Source organism: Pagrus pagrus, assembly GCF_965226575.1.
Source record: "Pagrus pagrus genome assembly, chromosome: 11".
NCBI classification, from domain to species: domain Eukaryota; kingdom Metazoa; phylum Chordata; class Actinopteri; order Spariformes; family Sparidae; genus Pagrus; species Pagrus pagrus.
This window is the reverse complement of record NC_140195.1, coordinates 33,344,243-33,370,715: the sequence shown is the minus strand read 5'-3', so window position 1 is coordinate 33,370,715 and position 26,473 is coordinate 33,344,243. Positions and strand designations below refer to the sequence as shown.

The window sequence follows — 26,473 nt, the reverse complement described above, 5'->3', positions numbered from 1 at the left end:
AAATAAAAGACTGAGCTGACAGACCAAGTTCGTACCATGTGTCAGGGTAACAAAGTGACTGGACTTTCTGGTCATAGCAACTTACATTTATTACATTGATGAGAATTCTCTGCAGGTTTGTCACCACAACTGACACATTTCAAAGCCATTCAACCTAATGTTGATATCAGAATAATGGTAAGTGCGTCTTTAAGATCAGGTAAGCTTTCTGGCTGGATCCAGAAGAGAATTTTGAACTTTTTTTGTTTTTTTACATTTACATTGTTGAATTGTGACTAAAACTGACCTCAAAAAGTCCATATTGATCCAACCTAAAAATCACCTTGGTGGGGATTAACCATGGCTAGTTTCTATGTAATGTACAGTATGAATGAAACCTGGTTTAAAAAAAAGAGGAAGTGAATTATTTCTGGCAGTCCCTAGCTCTGTCAGCATTTCTGTCTTCTGCTTTTGTCACCATGTGTTACTCCTGCTGTCGGACTTTCCCCTCTCAGCTCATGTGTTAGTGTTTAGAAAATGACACCTTGAAACACAAGTCAGCTTTCAGTGTGGAGATGTCATGAAGTAAATCATCAGGAATAAGGAGTTCCTCAACTGTTTTTTTAATGGGGAGGATGTCTCACAATGTTTGGGATAAGCTGGATGTTTTTATAAGCGTGTGAGGGAGGACTGATTTGTCTGAATGCAAGACATTCACTAATATATGAGGTAGGTGCTTTGTCTTCTGAAGCTATAATCAAGGTAAATAATTGCAATAACTGAAATTCAGTATGGAATCACTTTACTCTGAGTACAGATGGAATCTGGAGACAGACTACTTTAAGGTTTAGGCAACAAAACTACTTTGTTAGGTTTGGGCAACAAACTACTTTGTTAGGTTTGGGCAACAAAACTACTTTTTCTGGTCTTTCTCCATGAGTTGCTAAGCTATGACATTACAAAAACGTGATTGGTCAGTTTCACTGACGGTCCTGCAGCAGTATTATTTATAATGTTCCAGGAACAACACTAACACAGTGATATCGGATTATGTAAAATATCAGTGTTGAAGTCTCCAATGAAGTAAACACAATAATAATTAAATCATGTGTAATACTGGACCTCAGATGAAGGGTTCAAGGGTTTTTCAATGAATGATTCACCAACTCCATGATTTTTTTGCGTTAAAGGTGTAGTTGTTGACCTACCCATTGTGATATTTGATTGAATTCCTGGCATCCGTGTATGAAGTTGCTGTTGTTGCATTTTCTTGTTAGAATGTTTTCTTCTTGAAATGTTGCCAGGTGTGTTAATCTTGAACCCTGTTTTTCTACTCTGCGGTCTGCTGATGGATGCCAGCTACCTGCAGATGTGCTGAGACTGAAGGAACGTTGTGCTGTCACCAGTAGGGAGTTGGCAGTGCGTCTCAGTTCACCTCATGTTACCCACATCAGACAGAGCTGTGACACTAAGGTGGGGTTCTGACTGAAACTAATCACTCCAAATGTTTGGAGCCATTCTCTCAGGGCTTGTTCTGCTGGCCTGTAAAAGGTGTCAGATCTTAAATAAAAAAAGATATCAGTGGAGAATCTGGGATTAACCAGCAGAGTAATGAGATACAAATGAGGGCTGAGTTTAGTGAAATTGAATGAGTTCATTTTTGACAAATATTTGTTTTAGATTTTACTATCTGCAGTAACCTTGGTTAATATACTTTAATTGTGTTTTCCAGGTGCAGCAGTTGATGAAAGCAGCGAAGAATGGTACCAAGGACGGTTTTGAAAAGACAAAGTTAGCTATGATTCGCAAAGTGTCATTTCTGCAAAGAAAAGAATCAGGTACAGAAACTGGAAGTGAGATTATCAAGGTCACTCAAGGTATTCAGTTTGTGGAAATCAGATTTATAGTACCTTTAAGCCGCAAGAAGTGTGCGAGAAGAATGCAGAAATGATTCATTTCTTATCAATTTCATCATGGCAAATATTTCAGAATGTGGAGACATTTAAAACCAGTCCTGATGAGGCATTTGAACAAACTCCTAGTGGCAGACAGGTATAAACATGGGCAATATGATTAACAGGCACAAAAGCTCCAACAATTGCCAACCACATCAGCATATCAAGACAAAACTAGACACAGAAATGATTGTTTTCCAAAGACACATCTGTTGTTAAGCAGTACGTACTTCTTTGGGGTAAGATGTTTTGCAAAATATTTGCAAATGTGAAGTCAGAAAATAGAATGTGTGTGTGTCTTTATCTGTGTGAATAAAGTGGTTGTGTTTTTATTTTGCAGGCGAGGGAAAGGATGATGCAGGTTACATGGATGTGTCTGTGTGTGACTTAAAGCACCCTCCTCCACAACTATGCCCCATGCCAGAGGGGCTCAATAGTCAGCAGGTGTGTGCATATTCTCATGATTATTGGCCATGTGCACATGCCAGTGTATCAAAAGGACCAGATAATCTTGGAAGGCCATTTTATGTTCATCAAAATGAGCCATAATGAATGAGTTAGAAGATTAAATCTAGTACTCAGTTTAAATAGACAGCAGAATATAGTTTTAGGGTATTGCATTGTAATGATTACAGATTCAGATCTATCAACGGCCCTTTTCACACAAAGACTCCACATTATCGCCGCAACGAAGGCTCGTCGTTACGCTGCCTCGCCTTTATGCCGCCTTTGTTTGTTCACACTGAGCTAAGCAGCGCCGACATATAGCCGCTCAACTGTGTCATTTCATACAGCATGCTGGCGGTACAGTACCAAAAGAGGTGTGACGGTACACATCATGACATTGACATCTCTGTTGTTTTTTAACGTGTTTCCACCTGTACATCTAAACATGTTAATAATCATATGGCTGCTGTTTTTAAAGTGTTGTAATTGACATTCTGACCCACCATGTATTGTGAAAAGTGAAGTGAAGAAGTTTTGTTTTTCACTCAAAATGACATAATTAGATTATTGCCATCAGTAAACAGGTTCTCTTTTATTTGATGAGTGAAGGATCTGTTTAGTTGTCAGAGTGTGAAGACCATCAGACAGACAAAATCCTGTCCCGCGCTGCCGGCTTTTCCATTCACACAGAATGGAACTCCCCTCTATTGCAGTTTCTACCTCCGGTGGCGGATCAGACCTGGAACGAACTGTCCCCCCACTCCACCTCAGTAACTTCACACTGTGTGAATGGGGCTAATGATTAACTGACATATCTGCAATATTTATCAATTGTACTTCAAATATGCAATGGGAATTAAATAACTCCTATTCTCACTTAGTGGTCAGGGCTCTTATTTTGCCACAACTATGTCAAGAACCAGGCCTTTAGGTGAAACAGGTGTAGAGTCAGTTGCCCTGTTCAGATCTCGTTCCTGTACCATGTTTTCAGGTTGTCCATCTGTCCCATTCTTGTCAACAATTCATATAATAAGTATGACAAATATTATGCAAATGTCTAATAGGATAAAATGATGAAGAGAAGACATTTTATATCCAAAAGGTCAACAGTCAACTTCACTGTGCTATCATAATGTTCTGCCTGACATCTAGCCATAGCTTAGAAACAGCAACTTGACTGGTACGCAGAGGCATACAACCATGATGTGGTAATTCTAGTTTTTTACCTGGCCTTTATTACTGAAAGCCTTTTATTTGATTTTGCTGGCCACTGCTATTATTTGAGACACTGTCACTTTGCTAATATTAGCTTTTATTTTACATTCTATCGGTGAAACCCTTTATAGTTAGTGCAGATATGTTTAATCTGCATCAGTGTGAGAGTTTTTCACTGCCTCTTCCAGGTGGTCAGACGTCTCATCCTCAGCTCCATTGTGCAGAGTGAGAGCAGCTACCTGGACTCTCTCAAAAGAATCTTGCAGGTGAGTCACACAACACATCAGATGAGAGGCCTTTTCTCTCTGGGACGAACCAAAAATGAAACAAACACATTATGAGGACTGGTGATTCCAGCTGTTTGTCTTCACTGTCCATCTGAAAACATTTCTCTAAACTCACTCTAAAGATTCAGTTCTTCAGTTCTTGTGTGGAGAATATCTTATGCTGACCATAAAATTACTTATTTTACTTAAAAGTCCTGATCCTAACCCCTAACCCTAAGTTACAATTCAATTCATTATTTAGCTTTAGAAAAATTATAAAGTTCAGTAGAAAGTACGCACTTATTGCACTACCTTGCTGATAAAGAGATAAAATGCTGCGTATGCCATATAATCCTGGCCATCTACAGCATGTCAAGCTGACCTTTCTTTGTCTCTCAGGAGTACCAGAAGCCTTTGCTGGAGCCACAGAACTTGATCCTAAACCACAAGAAAGTGCGCCAGATCTTTTACCGTCTGCAGGAGATCCATCAGTGCCACTCAATGTTCCAGATTGCCCTGGCATCCCGTGTGGCTGAGTGGGATCACAGTGAGAAGATAGGAGACCTGTTTGTAGCCTCGGTCAGTCACACAGTCATTTCTTTCTTTTCTTCCTTCTGATGGGTTTCCAGCAGATCACACCACACCCGCCATCTGTAACACAGATTTTACGTCATACAGACATTACATTAAACAGCAGTTTTCACAGGCTGAGTGGATGTAAACATGACAAATAAATTAGCTGATCTTTGTGTTTTAAATCTGTGGAGTGCCCCTTTAATATATAGCGCCTGAATAAAAGTTATTTCATTACACAGAAGCAGCTACTGTATATCGTATTGATGGCAAAAGTACTTCACTGCTGGAAAGATGGCTCTTGCATAAAACTGGGCTGTCTTTACAGTAGAAAGACACAAAATTGGTCGTGCATGAGCAGAGAAAACAGAGATAAGGGCTCCCTTCTGCTCAAAAGGTAGAAAACCTACAATAACTAGAATGCACTGCGCCGCACCAGACCAATAAACACTCCTGCCGATGGGTGATGCACTGCTGTGGGTGGTGCTTGGTTTTGGCAAAACACTAAAAAGTGTTTCTGAAATATTTGTTGTGCTCGGTTTAGGTGTAGGGAGGACCCAAAATGCGGACACTGAGGCTGGAGCTGATTACAGGAGTGATTTATTTATTTATGAATGGGAGGCTGTAGATGGTGCGGGAGCTGTGCGCTCCAGGCGGAGTCTCAGTCTGGTAGCGTCGAGGTGAAGGCGCGGTGGCCCACGGGGAGGCAGGTGGGAATGTGGTGCGTCGATACGCCGGAGAACACAGAGGGAGTCCACTGGCTGCAGAGGTGCGGAGGGCTGGATGGTCGGAACAGGTGACACAGGGAGCCGGTGGGCTGGCGAACACAAAAAAAAAGCACGAAGGTAGTTAGTCTTTCCAAGAGAGCGGAACGAAATGAAACAATAGTAATGGAGAGTATATATACCACATCACGTAGACATAATCATCTGGCAACAGGCAGCGTGAAGAGCAGGGCTTTATCAGCAGCCGCTGATTGCCAACCTGCTTCAGGTGCGCACTGCGGCTCCGGTAGGAAGGCTCCGCCCAGCCTCTCCAAGCACCTCTGCAAGCACAAAACAAAAAGAGACCACACCAAGCACCAAAAAATCACAAACAATATCCTGTGTAGTGACAGAATTTTGGTTCATATTTGATCAGCACTGCCTTGTTTTACAGTTTGATTAAAGCCTTGGTTTTCACAGTACAGAAAAAATATGGCAGCCACTTCTGGTTCAAGATCTGTCTCTATTTCAGCGAAACAGTCACTAAAATCTCTTTCTGAAAACATTTTAAGGCGGAAATAGACAGTTTAGCAGAAGAATCATGGTGTGTTTATTAGCACTGTAGTTTAGAGGTTGATCAGAGTTTTGTGAGATGCCTCTCACTCAATCCACTATAATTAATAGTTTCTTTTAATGACTTATTGTTGTTTTGATTGTGTTTTTGTGAGTACCATAAATGAACAACAGCTTGCATTTGGTTGTACAACTCTCAAATCAAATCAAATCAAATTTTATTTGTATAGCCCAAATTCACAAATCACAGTTTGCCTCAGAGGGCTTTACAATCTGTACAGAGACGACACCCTCTGTCCTTCGACCCTCGATTCGAGTGAGGAAAAACTTGCCCCAAAAAAAGGCCCTTTTAACAGGGAAAAAAAATGCGGAAGAAACCTCATGGAGAGCCACAGAGGAGGGATCCCTCTCCCAGGACGGACAGACGTGCAATAGATGTCGCATGTACAGAGCAGATCAACGAGATCACAATGTATTCAATTATAAGCGATGGTTGACAGGAGTGAAAGTACATAAAGATGTATTACAGCAATAATAATGAAATGCACATGGAAATGTGATTACTAGTGATAACAGTAGTAGTGATTAATGGTAAGGATGGTATGTAGTAATGCATTACAATAATAGTAGTGTAACGTATGTAACAGAGATGTGACTAATATTAGCGACAGTAGTGGTGGGTGTCAGGCAGGGTCATGGCAGTAGGCGCATCCACGATCAGGCAGGGCCATAGCAGTAGGCGCATCCACGATCAGGCAGGGCCATAGCAGTGGGCGCATCCACGATCAGGCAGGGCCATAGCAGTAGGCGCATCCACGATCCACGACCCGGGCGCGGCCAGGATCCATGGGAGCCTGTAGGACTAGAAAGCACAAGGACTCCGGGGAAGAAGTAAGTCAGTGACATGCAGAGATGGGGCATGTATACAGGCATAATGTATACAGATGGAGAGGAGAGGAGAGGGGAGGAGAGAGAAGCTCAGTGTGTCATTGTCCCCCGGACTAGGCCTATAGCAGCATAACTAAGAGCTGGTCCAGCCCTAACTATAAGCTCTATTGAAGAGGAAGGTCTTAAGTCTACTCTTAAAGGTAGAGAGGGTGTCCGCCTCCCGGACCAAAACAGGAAGATGGTTCCACAGAAGAGGAGCTTGATAGCTGAAGGCTCTGGCTCCCATTCTACTTTTGGAGACTTTAGGAACTACAAGTAATCCTGCGTTCTGGGAGCGTAATGCTCTAGTTGGGTGATAGGGTAGTATGAGCTCCTGGAGATATGATGGTGCCTGACCATTAACAGCTTTGTAAGTGAGGAGAAGGATTTTAAACTCTATTCTTGATTTTACAGGGAGCCAGTGCAGAGAGGCCAATACGGGAGTAATATGATCTCTTTTCTTAGTTCCTGTCAGTACACGTGCCGCAGCATTCTGGACCAGCTTGAGACTCTTTAGAGACTTGTTAGGGCAGCTTGATAATAGAGAATTACAATAGTCCTGCCTGGAAGTAGCAAATGCATGGACTAGCTTTTCTGCGTCTTTTTGAGACAGGATGGGCCTGATTTTTGCAATGTTACGTAGATGAAAAAATGCAGACCTTGAAATTTGTTTTATGTGGGAGTTGAAGGACATATCTTGATCAAAGATAACTCCCAGATTCCTGACGGTGGTGCTGGAGGCCAAGTTAATGCCATCCAAACTCGCTATATCATTAGATAATGCATCTCTAAGTTGTTTAGGACCAAGTACTATAACTTCGGTTTTATCTGAGTTTAACAGCAGAAAATTGCAGGTCATCCAGGTCTTAATGTCCTTGAGACATGCATGGAGTTTAGTAAGCTGATTAGTTTCATTTCATTTCACTCTGTGCTGTAGAATGAAAAATAGATGAACCTTGTAACCTGAAACATCAGCCGCACATTTTTTATCTTTGGAGTCTTTTGCATCTCCACTAGAACACTGGCAGTGAGTTTCTGCAGAGGTCGTTTAAATCAGTGTCCATGAAATGAAAACAGTTTTATTTGTCCCTGCTGTCTGTTATAATACCACAGTGTCCTGATGTCACACTCTTTCCTCCACAGTTTTCAAAGTCCATGGTGCTGAACGTATATAGTGACTACATCAACAACTTCACCAACGCCATGGCTCTGATCAAGAAGGCCTGCATGTCTAAACCTGTTTTCTTGGACTTTCTCAAGGTGCTCAAAATTTGTTGTTTAAAACCATTTCAACCATACAGTCCAGCCTTGGCTCTCTTCTGAGTATTTCACTTGTCTGTCTGTTGGAACTGAAACGCATCTATTTTTATCTAATGCTTTTGTTTTGACAAATCGACCAGCTACATTACAGTCTGCACTGAACATTCACTGAACTTGATCCATTTAAAAAAAGCTGGTATTAATTTTTTGGTAGTATTAATTCATTTTATTAATGATAATAATAATGACAATAATAATAATCATGATAATTATGATGATGATAATGATCATGATGATGATAATAATTCAATTCAATTCAATTAAAAAAACTTTATTTGTCCCCGGGGGGCAATTAAAGGCACGTAAGTTGTACACAGACACAAAACAAGTCAGATAGAATAAAATAGACTAAAAGTCTATTATATAATAATAATGATGATGATAATAATAATTAAAGCTGCAAGCAGCGATGAACGGGCCCACGCAGTCCACGCGCGTCGGGGCATGCTGCTGTCGCGGCGTGCTGCTGTCGCTTCACGTTGCTGTCGGGGCATGTGGCTGTCGGGGCTTGGTCATGCAACAACTTCCGCTGAGGAATCAAAAGTGAAGGCAGGAAAGCTGTTCTTTCGTCATTTAGCAATAAAAGCGCTCCCTATTGGCGGATTTGCACAAACCGTCATTGGGGCATGGAACACAATTAAAAAAACTTAAGTGTTAATGGGACTGCATTTGATGAAGATATGCAAGACTGTCTGTTTAACCACAATTTGTAGGAAATTGTTGTTTTATATTTTGGGCGTCCTTTGGACTACCACATTTGTTTTAATAACCTTTTGTCAGCAGGGTTCACAGATGCTGTGTGCAAAGTTTGGGGCAAATCAGAGAAATTGGGTGGGAGGAGTTTGAAAAAGTAGGTTTGCGACATTCAGCAAATTTGTGAATGGAAATGTAGCGTGAAAGTGGGCGTGGCCTGCATCACACAATTCAGCTGTATGCAGGGAACACGTAGATATAAGGGTTAACAATGTGCGGCATGTTATGTGGGAGTTATTAGGCAAAAACGTTTTTTGTGTTGATAATAGCGCCACCTGCTGGTCATTTTTGGTGTTTGAGTTACAGGGGCCAGTCTATACCACACCTATGAATTTGATATCCATAAGTGTTGTGGTGTGGGCACAGTGCCAAATATGAAATTAGACTGCCACCAGAGCGCCACCTAGTGGCGTATCGGTCAAAGCTTCAACAGATATCCTCAGGAGGGCATTGACAATAATTGTACCAAGTTTCTGGTTAATCTGAGCAACCGATGTGAGATACAAAATACTTCAATTTAAAGAGCGCCACCTAGTGGTCGTCCGCAAAGATTTTGCACAGGGCCTGAGGGGCTCATGGGGAAGTAGTATCCTGAGTTTCATGTCATTCGGTCAAAGCAATGTGGAGATATGCAAGACTTCCTGTTTGTAACGAAATGTGCAGGGAGTTGTTATTTAATAACTTGAGTATTCTTTGGAATATCAAAATTCTTTCAATAACTTTTTGTGAGGAGGGTCCACAGATGCTGTTTGCAAAGTTTGGTGCAAATCGGTTGAAATTGCCTGGGAGGAGTTCGAAAAAGTAGGTTTTGGAAATTTTGCGAATTTGCGGAAAAAGAATCTAGGCCGCAAATTTGCGTGGCCTATATCAGGAGATTCAACAGAATTCAGGGAACGCGTGGATATATGGTTTTTGAACAATAGGGACATCGCAGGTTATCTGCTGGGGCCCTAATGAAACTGGCACCAGAGCGCCACCTAGTGGTGGATCAGTAAAAGCTTCGACAGATGTCCTGAGGAGGGCATTGGCAATGAGTGTACCAAGTTTTGTGTTAATCCGACCAACCAATCTGGAGATATAAAATACTTCAATTTAAAGAGCGCCACCTAGTGGTCATCGGGCAAGATTGTCCACAGAACCTTAGGGGCTCATGCGGAAGTACTATCCTGAGTTTCATGTCATTCGGATGAACCGATGTGGAGATATGCAAGACTTCCTTGTTTTGAAGGAAATGTGCAGGAAGTTGTTATTTAATAAGTTGAGTATTCTTTGGAATATCAAAATTCTTTTAATAAGTTTTTGTCAGGAGGGTCCACAGATGCTGTGTGCAAAGTTTCGTGGGAATTGGTGAAATTGCCTGGGAGGAGTTCGAAAAAGTAGGTTTGCGACATTTCGCGAGCTAGCGAAAAAAAACGGTAGGCGGATATGGGCGTGGCCTATAAAACAAAGTATGTGGGAGTTATAAGGCAAAAGGCACTTTCCTTGATTACAGCGCCACCTAGTGATGGAAATTCACAACGACAACAGATTATAAAATTTTCTGGCAGATGTGTCATATATTCCAAGTTTGGTGAGTTTTGGGGTATGTTCAGGCAGTGAAAAATGCGATCATTTGGGACAAAAAATGCTCACTACAAAAACAATAGGGTCCTTGCAGGTTCCCTGCTCGGTGTGTTAAAGCAGCCATTCTCAACCTTGGGGTCCCGACCCCAATTGGGGTCGCGAGATGATTTCTGGGGGTCGCCAAATCATTTTGGAAAAATATAAATGCGCAAAATTAATGTAGCGTCCGACCGGAAGTTAGAAGGACGACGAGCGGTTGGTCTCAAACAGGCATTTTATTACTCAAAACCAGTTACTGTCAGCTTAACTACACCAAAACAACAACAACGAACCTGTCCACTAGTCTCATGTCTGCCCTTCTCATTCACACATACAGACACAGCCAGCACCGTAACGTAAACGTGCGCCCCCGCGACTATCCTTGAGTGGGCCCTTATTAAAAACATTTTTTATTTTTAAGGGTTGTCGGGTGGGGGGCGGTCTGCCGTCTGTAACATGTGTCTTAGAGGCTCTTTACACCTTTACACCTGTCCCTGAATTGATGTTGAAGCCCCGGGGCTAGGCTCGCTCTCTCCTGGCGCTGAAGCTTCAAGGCGCACGGTGCACGGTGCTCTCTCCCTGACTTGATGGTGAACCCGCGGGCCTGCGCTCTCCCTGTCCTGGCACTGAAGCTTCAAGGCGCACGGTGGACTCCTCATCTGACGGTAACACTGGGGTGTCTCCTTCATCTACAATGTACCCTGTCTGTTGGTCACTATCTTCGCAATCAGGCTGCCCTGTTTCATCCCCGTCAACCTCGCTGTTGCTTTCTACATCCTGGCCGGCTGTGTGTGGCTGTCTGGTGGCTATAACATTTCAGAAAAAAGTTGTTAACTAACATGCCGGTTGATATTTTTATTATAGCTTGTATTTTTATTTATGAAACCTATTCTTTATGACTCTTGTGTGGCAGGCAGTATGTCTGTAGGCTATAGCCGTTTAAGACAAATTATCCGTAGGTTAGAGTTAGACTATATGAAAGCCATAACGTTATATTATTCTGATTATGAAAAATACTCAGCATAACTAACTAACTTAACATAATTAGGCTGTTTAAGTTTTCCACACACATCTGCATATGAGTTTATAGTACTACACATAAAAAAACAACAACCCTGTGGCATTTCACAGATATCAAGGAAACAGATTTAATTGAACTCAGCTGAACCTCATCCAGAGAGGCTTCACCTGCTACTCTATATAAATACATTGCCAAAGTCCGCGCATGTGAGAAACCATGGCTGCAATACAGCACATTCTCGCTGCGAACCAACAGCGTCGCCGTGCGCGAAGCCAGACGGTTTACATAAATGCATACGTGCGTCAGCACTTCTCCCCACTGGACGTGCTGTCAGACCGGGCTGTCCAGGCAAAGGACCGGCTGCCCCGTGCGGAGATCCAACGGCTGATCACTCTGTGTCTCCACACATCCAGAGAGCAACCTGCTGCAATTTTGCCCTCAGCCCGGAGGTGCAGCTCCTGGCTGCGCTGCGTTTTTACGCAGTGGGGAGCTTCCTGGAGGTGGTGGGGGACGCTGTGTGTGACTTATGCGCTGATAAAGAGGTGGGTGATCGATTTGCCTGGCATCGATTGATTCAGTGTCAGCAGCACCGTGGTGGACATCTCCCACTAAGAGCTTCTTAAGAAGCTTCTTTGGCTTGATCTTAAGGTTCTCCTAAGAAGGTAGTTAAGAACGCGTCTGGGAAACACCCGTATCTTAGCGCTCCTTCTTAGCCGTACCCTTCTTAAGAGCCTTCTTAAGTCCTTAAGAACGATCGAATCTGGGAAACGCCGCCACTGTTGGTAACTTTAGCTGTTTATTAAACACTGTCGGCTATATGAGACTACTCACCTGTCACACTGCATCCTTCACGTCTGACAGGATTTACCGTTCCAAATAAAGCTGTTATTTTCGGAAGCTTGGCAGTAAATTCATCACATTTTTGTTTATTGTGCCGTTTTTGGGCACCGCTTTGATATCTGCGTTTCATTTTCGTGTCGCCAGGGTTGAGAACCACTGTGTTAAAGGATAACTACCGTTTTTTACAACCTGGACCTTATTTCTAGCAAACTATATGGTCATTTACTCACCCAGATAACTTTGGTGTCATTTGAAGTCGTTCGGACGAAATTAGATCCAGCGTAGCGCCGATATATCCATATAAAGCGAGTGATGGGGCATCGACACATAGCCTCTATAACGCATTATCTGCCACGAAACTAGTTCATTTCACCAATATTTTGTTACGATATGCTAGTGCTATTCCCCTCTGAGTCCGGGCTCGTCCGTTATCAACATCCGGGGTCAAACTAGCAGTAGCAGCTACAGGTAAACAAGCCGGGCTGTTGCGGGTGCGCGCGCAGCTCAGAGACGACATCTTCCAGGTCAGAGGTAGTAGGGCAACCTACAGACCCCGGATGTTGACAACAGACAAGCCCGGACTCAGAGGGGAATAGCACTAGCATATCGTAACAAAATATTGGTGAAATGAACTAGTTTCGTGGTAGATAATGCGTTATATAGAGGCTGTGTGTCGATGCCCCGTTATTCTCATTATATGGATATATCGGCGCTACACTGGATCTAATTTCGTCCGAACGACGCTGAATGACACCAAAGTTATCTGGGTGAGTAAATGACCATATATTTTGCTGGAAATAAGGTCCAGGTTGTAAAAAACGGTAGTTATCCTTTAATCGGACGGTATTTCGTAAAGACATGCAAGACTGTCTGTTTGACCACAATGTGCAGGAAATTGTTGTTCTATATTTTGGGCATTTTTTGCATGATCAAAATTATTTTAATAACTTTTTGTCAGGAGTGTCCACAGATGCTGTGTGCAAAGTTTTGTGCAAATCAGTGAAATTGTCTGGGAGGAGTTCGAAAAAGTAGGTTTGCGATATTTTGCGAATGGAATTCTAGCGTGAAAGTGGGCGTGACATCACACAATTCAGCTGAATTCAGGGAAAACGTAGATATAAGGTTTAAAGCTGTGCGACATATTATATAGGAGTTAACGGCCAAGAACAGTTTTGTCTTGATAATAGCGTCACCTGCTGGTCATTTTTGGTGTTTGAGTTACAGGGGCCAGTCTATACCACCCCTATTAATTTCATATCCATAAGTGTTATGGTCTGGGCACAGTGCCAAATAATAAATTAGACTGCAACCAGAGCGCCACCTAGTGTCGGATCGGTAAAACCTTCAACACCTATCCTCAGGAGGGCATTGACAATAACTCCACCAAGTTTCATTTTAATGCAAGCAACCGATGTGGAGATATAAAATACTTCATTTTAAAAAGCGCCACCTAGTGGTCATCAGCCAAAATTTTGCACAGAGCCTTAGGCTGTCATTGGGAAGTAGTATCCTGAGTTTAATGTCATTCAGACAAACCAATGTGGAGAGATGCAACACTTCCTGTTTGGAACAAAATCTGCAGGAAGTTGTTATTTAATAACTTGAGTATTCTTTGGAATATCAAAATTAGTCTAATAACTTTTTGTCAGAAGGGTGATGATGTGTGCAAAGTTTCGTTCAAATTGGTGAAATTGTCTGGGAGGACTTAGAAAAAGTAGTTTTGCAACATTTCGCGAATTTGCGAAAAAAAAAAATGGTAGGCAAAAATGGGCGTGGCCTATATCAGGAGATCCAGCACAAATCACTGAACATGTGGATATCAGGTTTTTGAATGTGCGACAAAGTATATGGGAGTGATAAGCCAAAACGCACTTTCCTTGATTATAGTGCCACCTAGTGGAGGAAATTCACAACGACAACGGATTATAACATTTTTCGCCAGGTGTGACATATATTCCAAGTTTGGTGAGTTTTGGGGCATGTTCAGGCAGTGAAAAGTGCGATCATTTGGGACAAAGAAAAATAAATAAAAGAATCACTACAAAAACAATAGGGACCACAATAGGGACCTTGCAGGTTTCCTGCTCGGGCCCTGATAATTAAAAGCAGTGATGAGCGGGCCCTCGCAGTCAGGGCGTGTCGCTTATCCGGCTCCATTGCCTGATTATTGTGTATGCGTGTCTTAACTGTCCATGTGTTAATCGGACTGTATTTGGTGAAGATATGCAAGACTGTCTGTTTGACCACAATGTGCAGGAAATAGTTGTTTTATATTTTGGGCGTCTTTTGGAATATCAAAATTGGTTTAATAACTTTTTGTCAGGAGGGTCCACAGATGCTGTGTGCAAAGTTTGGTGTTAAAGGGGAACTACCATTTTTTACAACCTGGACCTTCATAAACAAAGTCATCGTCCACCACCTCAGAATCGGAAAAATATTCAGCCATGTTGCAAAAAACTAGCAGTAGCAAACTACAGGTAAACAAGCCGGCTGTGCGCGCGGCTTTCAGAGATGACATCATCCAGGTCAGAGGTTAGTAGGTCAACCTACAGACCCCAGATGTTTATAACAGGCAACCCCGGACTCAGAGGGGAATAGCACTAGCGTATCATAACAAAATATTGGTGAAATGAACTAGTTTCACGGCAGATAATGCGTTATATAGAGGCTGCGCTTCAGTGCCCCGATCACTCGCATTATATGGATATACGCGGCGCTCCACTGGATCTAATTTCGTCTGAATGACTCCAAATGACACAAAAGTTATCTGGGTGAGTAAATGATCGTATTTTATGCTAGAAATAAGGTCCAGGTTGTAAAAAACGGTAGTTCCCCTTTATTTGGTGAAATTGCCTGGGAGGAGTTCGAAAAAGTAGGTTTGTAACATTTGGCGAATTTGCAAATGGAAATTTAGCGCAAAAGTGCTTGCAGTCCTTGCAGGTTCCCTGCTCGGGCCCTAATAAAATAAATAATAAATAATAAAAAATAAACAATAATAATAATCATTTGAAAAACAATAGGGACCTTGCAGGTTCCCTGCTGGGGCCCTAATAATCATTCGAAAAACAATAGGGTCCTTGCAGGTTCCCTGCTCGGGCCCTAATAATGATAATTCGAAAAACAATAGGGTCCTTGCAGGTTCCCTGGGCAAGCACTAATTAAAGCTGCAAGCAGCAATGAACGGGCCTGAGCAGGGAACCTGCAAGGACCCTTTTGTTTTTCGAATGATTATTAGGGCCCGAGCAGGGGTATGTTCAGGCAGTGAAAAATGCGATCATTTTGGCAGAAGGAAAATAATAATCACTACAGAAACAATAGGGACCTCACAAGTTTCCTGCTCGGGCCCTAATAATAATAATAATAATAATAGTTATAAACAGTGTTGAGTAGTAACGCGTTATCAGTAATGCTGTTACTTTATTCAGTAACTAATAATGTAACGCGTTGTTTTTTTAAATTCACTAACTCCATTTCCGTTACCAAACGCTGCGTTACTCCGTTCCTTTTGGTGAGGTTTTACAATGGCACACAGTTCCCATAATATTTTAGCGATCAATAAAGTTTCATTGAATTGAAAGAAAGACACTGTGAAAAACAAAGCACTTGGCACCCTCTAGCGTCCGACACGTAGTCAGACACGCTCCATGAAGAGGACTGGACATGTCAGGGCAGGTCATGATGGTGAGTGACAAAGGGAAGATAAGTTTCTCCTCGTGGAGATACTCACATTATTTTCAACTCAAGAGCAAAGGGAAAACCAACATTTCGGTAACATGTAAACTGTGCTTGGCTAATTAGATTCAGTGATGTGGATGCAAATGAATTGAAACGGTTGTTTTAATTTTTTGTTTGTATTATTCAGCATCAGTACAGAACTGAAATGACAGCTAGAGGGGAATTCAATCAATCAACCTTTACTTAATGGGAGCATTGGAAAAACGTTTTAAAGTAACTAAAAAGTTACTTTCTCAGTAACGCATTACTTTTTGGTTTAAGTAACTGAGTTACTAACTGATGGCCTTCGCCCTGTGAGAGCTGGATTTGGCCCCAGTAGCCCCGCAACCCCCTGAAAGGGGGGATAAAAGCGGCAACACCCCGCGACCCCAATAGGGACATAGCGGACGAGAGAATGAGATGAGATGAGTTACTAACTGAGTTACTTTTTTACAAAGTAACTAGTAACTGTAACTAGTTACTATTTTTCAGTAACTAGCACAACACTGGTTATACACTCCTGAACAAAATCTTAAGACCGGGGGAAAATTACAAGTATTCATATTTCGCGGTGGTGGATCGTAACCAGGTTGTAAGTAGAGCTTCAAAATGCAAAAAGAAGACACAGGAGCAAGAGACAAAAAACATAAAGTAGGCAATTTATTGAAAACTGCATTTAAACTCAAACAGGCTGTTCATCAGCTGATCAAAAGTTCGAGACCATAAGCCCAAAAAAAATAAAAAACAGAACTAAAAGGTGTCAAAAAAGGACTCAGTAGTGAGTAGCCCCACCGTTCTTGTTGATCACGTCAAAAATTAGTGTAGGTATGCGTGATGCAAGTGTTTCCAGGAGGCTGGTGGGAATGTTGCTACATGTGGTGGAGATGGCTTCACGAAGGGCATCCAAGGTCTGGACTGACGTCCGTTTTTGTAAACTTCCCTTGCCATCCATCCCCAAACGTTCTCAATGGGATTTAGATCAGGGGAACACGCAGGATGGTCCAAAAGAGCAACGTTATTCTCCTGGAAGAAGTCTTTCGTCAGGCAGGCGTTGTGAACTGCAGCGTTGTCCTGTTGAAAGACCCAGCCATCACCGCACAGACGAGGGCCCTCAGTCAAGAGGGATGCCTGCTGCAACATCTCCACATAGCCAGCCGCCATTTGACGCCCCTGCACAACCTGAAGCTCCATTGTTCCATTGAAGGAAAAAGCACCCTGGATCATGATGGAGCCTCCTCCACTGTGCTGCATAGAAAACATCTCCAGTGGGAGCTCCTTGCAATGCCAGTAATGTTGGAAGCCATCAGGACTGTCCAGGTAAAATTTTTCCTCGTCAGAGAATAACATTTTCGACCTTTCATGTCCCATTTTTGGTGCTCCCTTGCAAAGTCCAAACGGGCAAGTTTGTGGCGTGGGAGGAGACGTGGTCTTTGAAGAAGTTTTTTGTTCTTTAAGCCCTTCTCCTGCAGATGCAGTCTTATGGTTATTGGGCTGCAGTCAGCATCAGTAAGGGCCTTAATTTGGGCTGAGGATCGGCCTGTGTCTTCACTGACAGCCCATCGGATCCTCCGGCTCAGTGCAGGTGAAATGTTTTGGGTCTACCACTTGGCTTTTTGGTCCCATAACCCTCAGGATCTTTTAAGAAATTTAAAATGACTGTCTTACTGCGTCCAACCTCGGCAGCGATGGCGCGTTGCGAGAGGCCTTGCTTGTGCAGCTCAACAATCCTGCCACGTTCAAAGACAGAAAGCCTTTTTGCCTTTGCCATCAGGAGGTCATGACAGTGTGAATGTCTGACAGAAAATGACATGAAAGCCAGGTTTTAGCACAGATTTTGGCTTTTTAAGGCTATGGTCTTAAACTTTTGATCAGCTGATGAACAGCCTGTTTTAGTTTAAATGCAGTTATCAATAAATTGCCTACTCCCTATTTTTGTATCTTGCTCCTGTTTCTTCTTAATGCATTTTGATGCTCTACTTACAACCTGGTTACGATCCACCACTGCGAAATGCAAATACTTGCAATTTTCCCCTGGTCTTAAGATTTTGTTCAGGAGTGTAGTAAAAATAGTAATAATAGAAATAATAATGGTAAGATGATAATGATAATAGTTATGATAATGATAATAATGATAATGATAATAATTATTATGATAATGATGATAATGGTAATGATAATAATTACTATGATAATGATAATGACAATAATGATGGCAATAATAATGATGGCAATAATAATAATAATAATAATAATAGGCCACAAGTAAAAATCGAGTTTAAATGAATTTCAAAAAAAGTCCCCAAATTTGGCATTTTCATAGCAGAAGAGCAGATGAAGATGACTTGAGAGATTAAAATGATGAAAGAATTGTGACTGTTGGCCAAGCCATTTTCGAGATGATTGCAAAAACAAGAATTTAGAATAGAATAGAATAGAATAGAATAGAATGCCTGAATTGTCATTGCACAGTGTACAATAACATTTCAGTGCAAATCCTCAGTGGTCATACAAATAAAAACACTACTACAGCAAATGACAGATGACTCAAACACACAAAGTATAAAATCAAGTAAGTACATAAAAGTATCAAATATAAAAACAAGTTTAAGAACAGCAATATTGCACTGGACTTGATTAAGAATAAAACTCAGCAACATAGTTTTACACTTGAAGTCCACAGACAACATTGTCATGTATGTCCCCGGCTGTTCCAGATGGGTTAGTGCAGTATGAATGGCTGTGTTGATGGCGTCTTCTGTAGACCTGTTGGCTCTTGGGCAAATTGATGCTGGTTCAGAGTGGTTGGAAGAGAGGACTGAATGTGTCATTAAGGCTGCTGATAGCTGTATTTTTGGGGACAGGCATAATGGTGGCAGACTTCAAACTTCAAGGTTGGGACAGTGTATGTCGACAAGGAGAGGTTGAAGATGTTGCTGAATACCTCTGCCAGCTGATCCGCACACACTCTGAGTGCCCTTCCTGGAACACCGTCTGGTCAGGCGGCCTTCCTGGGGTTGACACTGCAGAGCACTCTCCTGACCTGATCAGTGCTAACAGTAAAGCCAGGCTGTTAGTGGATGGTAGCAGTGCGGTCTCAGCCTCTGCCTTGTTCACCTTAAAGTGGGCAAATAAGTGGTTGAGCTCCTCAGCTAGTGAGTCGCAGCCTTTGCCTCCTTGATGGCTCGCTTCAGGTTCAATCTGGCAGCACTGTATTGTTTATTATTACCAGACCTGAAGGCTGTGCTGCAGTCCTTCAGCTGGAATTGAACATCCTGAGTCATCTGTGGTTTGTTGTTTGGAAAGTACGTTATCTGTTTTGTCAGTAGTGACATTGTCAATGCAGTTCTGTATATAAAACATATTATCTTATGCAAAGAAATCCCAGTGAGTGCGCACAAAACAGTCCTGAAGTTGAGTTGAAGCCCCCTCTGGCCAGGTCTTTATATTCCTCACACAAGGCTTTGTTTTTGCTGATGAGAGGTCTGTATAAAGGGGTGAGAAAGATGGACAGGTGGTCAGACTGGCCGAGGTGGTGAAGGCTGGTGACTTTGTAACCTTCCCTGATGTTGCTGTAGACATGATCCAGCATATTCAGACCTCTCATAGGACATGTTTCATCTTGGCTTTATTAAAGTCTCCAGCTATAATGAAAACCCCATCAGGGTGAGCAGTCTTCAAATTACTGATGGCAGATAGCAGGATGTCCAGTGCTAGCTTGGTATTAGCGTTTGGTGGAATGTATACAGTCATAACAACAACAAATTTAAACTGTAAAACTGCCATTTAACAAGCAGAACCACAATCTCTAACCCCACCCACTGGCTACTGAAGAAGCCAAAACCAGCTCACAAGGAGTAGGCAGACAGAGAGATGTCACAAAAAAACATAGCAATTTAATATTGATCAGTAATGTACTGAAATGTAGAAATGGCAGTGTTGAAGCTATAACAGAAGCTCAGAGCAAGGCTAAAGCGGTGAGGAACTTAAAGGCCTAAACTGATGTTGATGACCTCAGACTGAGAGACAGAGAAGTTCGTGGTGCTTTAGTGATTTTAGTGAAAAAAAATACTGACAAAAACTTTATTTGCTTTCCATGTGACTTTTAGAAGAAGCAGGCATCCAGCTCAGACAGAATCACACTGTATGGCCTAATGGTAAAACCTATCCAACGCTTCCCTCAGTTCATTCTGCTGCTGCAGGTGAGTAACACTGATCACACATGAGTACTCTGCTGTTTCATCACCATCATGTAAAGTTTGACATAATAGTGTAAATGAAATGGACAATAAAACATGACCTTCAGTCATTGTCATTATTCTTCAAATGTGTTAGACCTGGTGGGCATGATTGTGGAAAAATGTCTTCTGGACACCTGACAGCTGCCATCTGGACCTGAAGGATCTGATGAATCATGACTACATTTGGTTAAAAAATGTAACTTTCTTGTTTTTACCCCTGTAATGGCAGAATTTCCACTCATCCAGGATCTTCATTAAATGAGCCAATCACAAAAAAACTACAAATAATTGGGATTCAGTTGAAACAACTGATTGCTCATCATCGTAACTGTTCACTGATTTGGATCTCTGGTTATGAATCTCATCAGCATTTTCAAACAGGAAGTGTAAACCTTTCAGTAAAGAGCAGTATGTGATGTGCGGTCAAGTGAAATATTTGGTTTCATTTCAAGGCCTGAAACTGACAAGACAGTGGAGATGATCATTCCATCAGCAGTGTTTAGTTGTCCTGTGGTGGGCTATTACACATCTACTGAGCTTAGATGATGGCGAAGCAGTTATGGGTGGTTTAAAGTTCAGAATCAGAATCAGAATCAGCTTTATTGGCACATGCAAGGAATTTGACTTTGTTTTTTCTTCGCACACGATGTACATAGACGTAAACATGAACATAAACATAACATAACAAACATTCAACTAGAAGGAACAAGAACAACAAAGAACAGTCAGTTAAAAAGTGTTCAGAGGTCCGGTCTATTATAAATATATATTTAAGTATATATATATATACAGTATATACTATATTATTTACAGTGAGAATTTATGTTGTTCAATTATGTACAGGTAGTATATATATATATATATATATATATATATATATATATATACATATAAAGTGCAATTTAGTCTGTAAATGTAAAGACTGTGAGTGGATGGTTTTGGAGTCAGGGGGTTACTGACACTGTGTGACTGATCAAGTGTTCATCAGTGTGACAGCCTGGGGAAAGAAACTGTTCTTGCGTCTGGTTGTTTTGGCGGACAGTGTTCTGTAGCATCTGCCGGGGGGGAGAAGTTCAAACAGATTGTGTCCAGGGTGTGATGGGTCTGCAGAGATGTTTCCTGACTCTGGATGAGTATAGGTCCTGGATGGTGGGCAGTTTGGCACCAATGATTTTTTCTGCAGTCCTGATTGTCCGTATCAGTCTTTTCCTGTCCTGTATGGTGGCTGATCCAAACCAGACGATGATGGAGGTGCAGAGAACAGACTGGACTATTGCCATGTAGAACTGGATCAGCAGCTCCTGGAGCAGGTTGAACTTCCTGAGCTGACGCAGGAAGTACATCCTCTGCTGGGCCTTTTTGATTATGGAGTCTACGTTGGGAGTCCACTTTAGGTCCTGGGAGATGGAAGATCCCAGAAACCTGAAGGTTTTCCACAGCAGACACGGAGTTGTTAAAAATGGTGATGGGGAGCAGTGTAGGGGGGCTACTCCTGAAGTCCACTGTCATCTCCACAGTTTTGAGCTTGTTCAGCTCCAAATTTTTCTGACCACACCAGAGGGCCAGCTGTTCCACCTCCTGTCTGTAAGCAGACTTGTCACCATCCCAGTTGAGGCCGATGACCGTTGTGTCGTCTGCAAACTTCAGGAGTTTGACAGATGGGTCTCTTGAGGTGCAGTCGTTGGTGTATAGGGAGAAGAGCAGTGGGGAGAGCACACATCCCTGGGGGGCGCCTGTGCTGATTGATCGGGTGCTGGATGTGATTTTCCCCAGCCTCACCTGCTGCCTCCTATCTGTCAGGAAGTTTGTGATCCACTGACAGGTGGAGGCTGGGATGGTGAGCTGGGTGAGTTTGGAGTGGAGGATGTCTGGGATGATGGTGTTGAACGCCGAGCTGAAGTCCACAAACAGGATCCTAGCATATGTCCCTGGGGAGTCAAGGTGTTGCAGGATGTAATGCAGTCCCATGTTGATTGCATCATCCACTGACCTGTTTGCCCGGTATGCAAACTGCAGGGGCCTGTGATGTCCTTCAGGTGGCTCAACACCAGTCTCTCAAAAGTTTAGAGTGAGACAGAGCTATTGAGTTTGATATTGGATTAGATGTGATTGAATTGAAGGGGACTGTTGAGCCTTAGCAGAGGTATGCACTCTACTGAGTGCCATTCTAGTTGTGCATTTTGTTAAATTTATTATTCAATTATTTTGGTTTTTACTTGCATCAGTCCTGAAATGTTCTAATCCTGGTTCAACCATGTAAAGCACTTACTAACTAATATAATTTATTTATTTATTATGACAACAATATTTTTTATCCTTTATTATGTTCATTGATATATCTCCTTCAGTTGTGTTGGTATCCCCCTGTTAGGGATATAAAATTGTAAGAGATGTGAAAGCGTCTGTTGAACTCTCTGTACATTGATGATGTTCCCTGGCTGTCACCCTCAGGTGAGGTAGCATTTGATGTTGTGTTGTTGTTGTTGTTGTTGTTGTTGTTTTGTATCAGGACATGTTGAAGAACACTCCCAAGTCCCACACTGACCGGCTGCCTCTGCAGCTGGCTCTCACTGAGCTTGAGACCCTGGCAGAGAAACTCAATGAACAGAAGCGTCTGGCTGATCAGGAGGCTGAGATCCAGCAGATAGCACACAGTGTGGGTGACCGCAACCTCAACAAGGTGACACAGGATGTATTATAATTCATGTCCATGAGCTATTTATGAAACCAACAGATTTGTGTTGATGAAGGTTCTCAGTCATCCAGGTTATGGTTAATCTAGAATCAACAGATTAGTGTTTTCTGGACTGTGAGTGTAGTGGTATTTTGATTCAAAAATCACAAGGCCATCCTTAATGTTAACCATTTCCTCTATGTTAAAAGAAAGTTCATAGAATGTCTAGAATTAAAATGGATCTTCTGGGGAGCAGGAATCTGTCCAATACATTTCATGACAATGTCCCTTGACCTTGAATTTACAAATTTCTTGTGTGCATGGAACTATCTTGGCCTGATGATGGTGATGGAGGGCAAGGGAGGGGAGGGTCTTCAGCTTCAGAATCAGCTTCTGGCAACCATGCTGATATTGATCTGACCAGTAGACACTGAGATACTTAGATAGTCTGCAGACTTAAAACTGCATTTTATTTGTAGATCATGAGCGATCAGTATTTCAGCTCCAAACAGGCTATACGGAAGCTGATTCATATACTGGAGTTGAGTGTTTTAATGAGTGAACCGCTTTGTGTTTCCAGCTGCTGAACTCAGAGCAGAGGCAGCTGAGTCAGTGTGAACTGCTGACTGAAATTGTTTATGGTGATAAAGGTCAAGTTCTCAAGTCAAAGGAGCGAAAGGTCTTCCTCCTCAACGACACCCTGATCTGTGCCAACGTCAACCTGAAGTAAGTACATTTGTTTTAGCTGCACAATTTCTCCTGTTACCTCCATTACAGTTTAGCTGTAAAACCTGATATCAGAGAGGATAGTTTAAGATGAATTTCTGAATTTGGGGTCTTAGTTGTCTCATCAAATTTTGTCTCATCAAGTGTCCTTTATGGAGGTAGGTCAAATACATGTTGAGCCTGGCTTAGCACAAAGACTGGAAGCAGGGGAACAAGCTTTGCTCTGTCCAAAGTGAAATGAAATACCTCTTTTCAAGCCTCAGCTCTGTATTATTTACATGGTGTACTGTTTTTGTGGTAATTAAAATATAAATGTAGAAATGAGATTTGGCTGTTTTGGAACAGTTAGTATTACAGTCATTATATCCCACAGCCTTCTTTGGCAAGTGGAACATAGTTTACATAGTACAAGGTACATTTATTTATCATTGTCAGTATCCTAATAATAATGAATATTAAACATGATTTAAAGAGCACCTTCAAAAACAGAGCTGACAAAGTGCTTTAACCATCAAGCAAAAGCAGGAAACTCAGGAAGACTTTAATACAGAATAAACGCTCAACAGATGAGCCAAACACAAGGAAGCCTCGTCTAAAGTGGTTCGAAACAAGAAGGCAGAACAGAAGATGTAAAAACACAAGATAATATAAGTCTTTACAAGTAAAAGGAATAAAAGCCATAAAACAGGCAGGATCAGAGAAAAGGGTAATGCTTAAGAGATAAATATACAGACGGGATCATAAGTTTACATATCTACATATATCTTACATATCAACTGACTAAACCTGCTGGATCAAAAATTATGGAAGAATTATCCTATCTTTATTCAAGAGCGTAGATTTTCAGTTTGATAGCATGATTTCATTCCTTTTCAGTGACATAGCTCCTTCTCGCGCTCAGATTTATTCTCCTCGCACTCATATTTTCTGCTCGCACTTGGATGTCTGCTGCTTTCTTTCAAAATGTGTGCTTGAACTCAAAAATCACATGCTTGTGCTCACATTTCTTCTGCTTGCACTCAAAAATTTCGCTCACATTCAAATATGTCCTGCGCTCGCTCAGATCTAAAGTCTGCGTGCTCAAAACTAATGTGCACGCACTCAGAACAAGCACCTCCTCTCAGGTTGAGGAGTCTGCTCAGACTCAAGGCTGTCCCTCCTTGCGCTCAAAATATTGTGTTTCACCAGCCAATAGGGGACAGCTAGAGTGTGGACCAATCAAATGACGGATGCCGCCTTGGGTGCGTTCCTTTGCACTTTTTTGAGTGCTGCGTAGGGGCGGGTATATGGTCTGTTTGTAAAACTGCTTCTCTCAAAATACACCAGTTTACCATATTAGCCAGCTATTTGAATCGTCACTTATTTAAGACGCCAGCATATTTATGTATAATTATTCTTAAGTAATCGTAAAATGAGTTATCGTAGTTTAGATTCTCTTTTTTATGCAATATTTGTGGAAATATGTTATATAGTATGAATACTCACAAAAGAGCATACATTTTACGATGGCCAAGTGGTCGAGGCCAATGTCAAATTTTGCATTTTAAACCATCGGACGCCGGTTCGCATCCCGGCCGCACCACTCTTGCTGTCTGTAATATTATTATTTTAAATTTGAATTAATAAATTACTGTTAAAGTAATAGAATACGTGTACCCAGCTGATTCTCTTATTGAAACGTTTAACAAGAGATGGTCGGTAAATAGGCTAAGCTATGTGATCAAAAAGGTTTATTACACAGCTCTATTGAATGCTGCTCTCTGATTGGTCTGGCCTTGACAGTCATCAGATCATGTCTGTGACTGGACACATGAGAGCAGCTAGGGACGGCGCTCTGATCCGCCCTGGCAACATATAGACCAACCACAGCACCGCTGTCCAGCTCCTCTCTCAGGCCGGCCTTGAAAGTGAAAGTGAAAGTTAAAACTTTACCGAGCAATCATTGTCGCTGCTGAATCATTGTGGGTGATTATTTATTATTTATTTCACTCGTAAGGCCGTGTAATAAGCAGGATAATGTATAGTTAGTCAGTTGTTATGGAGAAATGGAGTTATGGAGTTCCATACAACCTGTCGGGGTTTATTTCTCCATAACAACCTCCGAACTATACATTATCCCTTACATAATGAAAAATACGCTATGATGATAATGATTTGACGATAACATTGGTGCGTGTAATGGGGTCAAAGCCAGGGGACGCATTACATTAAGTTAGTGTTGGTTATGCTTTCTCAAGAAGAAGAGAGCGGGACTCGGAGCGAGGTACTGAGCGGGAGACGAGATGGACCAGAGCGGTTTAAGTTTATTGCTTAATGTTGCTACAACTCAAAACACATCGTTCATATAGTTTCAATAATAATATGACAGACAGCAAGAGTGGGGCGGCCGGGATGCGAACCGACGTCCGATGGTTTAAAATGCAAAATTTGACATTGGCCTCGACCACTTGGCCATCGTAACACTTAAATGGTGATGTGAGTATTCATACTATATTACATATGTCCGCTAATATTGAATAAAAAAGAGAATCTAAACTGCGATAACTCGTTTTACGATTACTTAAGAATAATTATACATAAATAGGCTGGCGTCTTAAATAAGTGACGATTCAAATAGCTGGCTAATATAGTAAACTGGTGTATTTTGAGAGAAGCAGTTTTACAAACAGACCATATACCCGCCCCTACGGAGCACTCAAAAAAGTGCAAAGGAACGCACCCAAGGTGGCATCCGTCATTTGATTGGTCCACACTCTAGCTGTCCCCTATTGGCTGGTGAAACACAATATTTTGAGCGCAAGGAGGGACAGCCTTGAGTCTGAGCAGACTCCTCAACCTGAGAGGAGGTGCTTGTTCTGAGTGCGTGCACATTAGTTTTGAGCGCGCAGACTTTAGATCTGAGCGAGCGCAGGACATATTTGAATGCGAGCGAAATTTTTGAGTGCA

The 26,473-nt window shown here is 42.0% G+C and overlaps 1 protein-coding gene across 3 annotated transcripts in view; it reads left to right on the top strand.

Annotated features, from left to right (window-relative positions):
• LOC311265590 (rho guanine nucleotide exchange factor 10-like protein) overlaps nucleotides 1-26,473 on the top strand; it is a 145,156-nt gene that overhangs the window by 43,016 nt on the left and 75,667 nt on the right. For 2 of the 3 annotated variants that reach the window (XM_084367403.1, XM_084367404.1), the window contains 9 exons: nucleotides 1,339-1,452; nucleotides 1,712-1,817; nucleotides 2,275-2,378; nucleotides 3,785-3,862; nucleotides 4,262-4,441; nucleotides 7,783-7,899; nucleotides 19,996-20,088; nucleotides 22,637-22,807; nucleotides 23,382-23,527. In XM_084367403.1, coding sequence (XP_084223529.1) covers nucleotides 1,339-1,452; nucleotides 1,712-1,817; nucleotides 2,275-2,378; nucleotides 3,785-3,862; nucleotides 4,262-4,441; nucleotides 7,783-7,899; nucleotides 19,996-20,088; nucleotides 22,637-22,807; nucleotides 23,382-23,527 — 1,109 coding nt within the window. Of the gene's footprint in view, nucleotides 1-543; nucleotides 709-1,338; nucleotides 1,453-1,711; nucleotides 1,818-2,274; nucleotides 2,379-3,784; nucleotides 3,863-4,261; nucleotides 4,442-7,782; nucleotides 7,900-19,995; nucleotides 20,089-22,636; nucleotides 22,808-23,381; nucleotides 23,528-26,473 lie in introns of those variants that run through there. The other variant, XM_084367405.1, reaches the window with a different exon arrangement.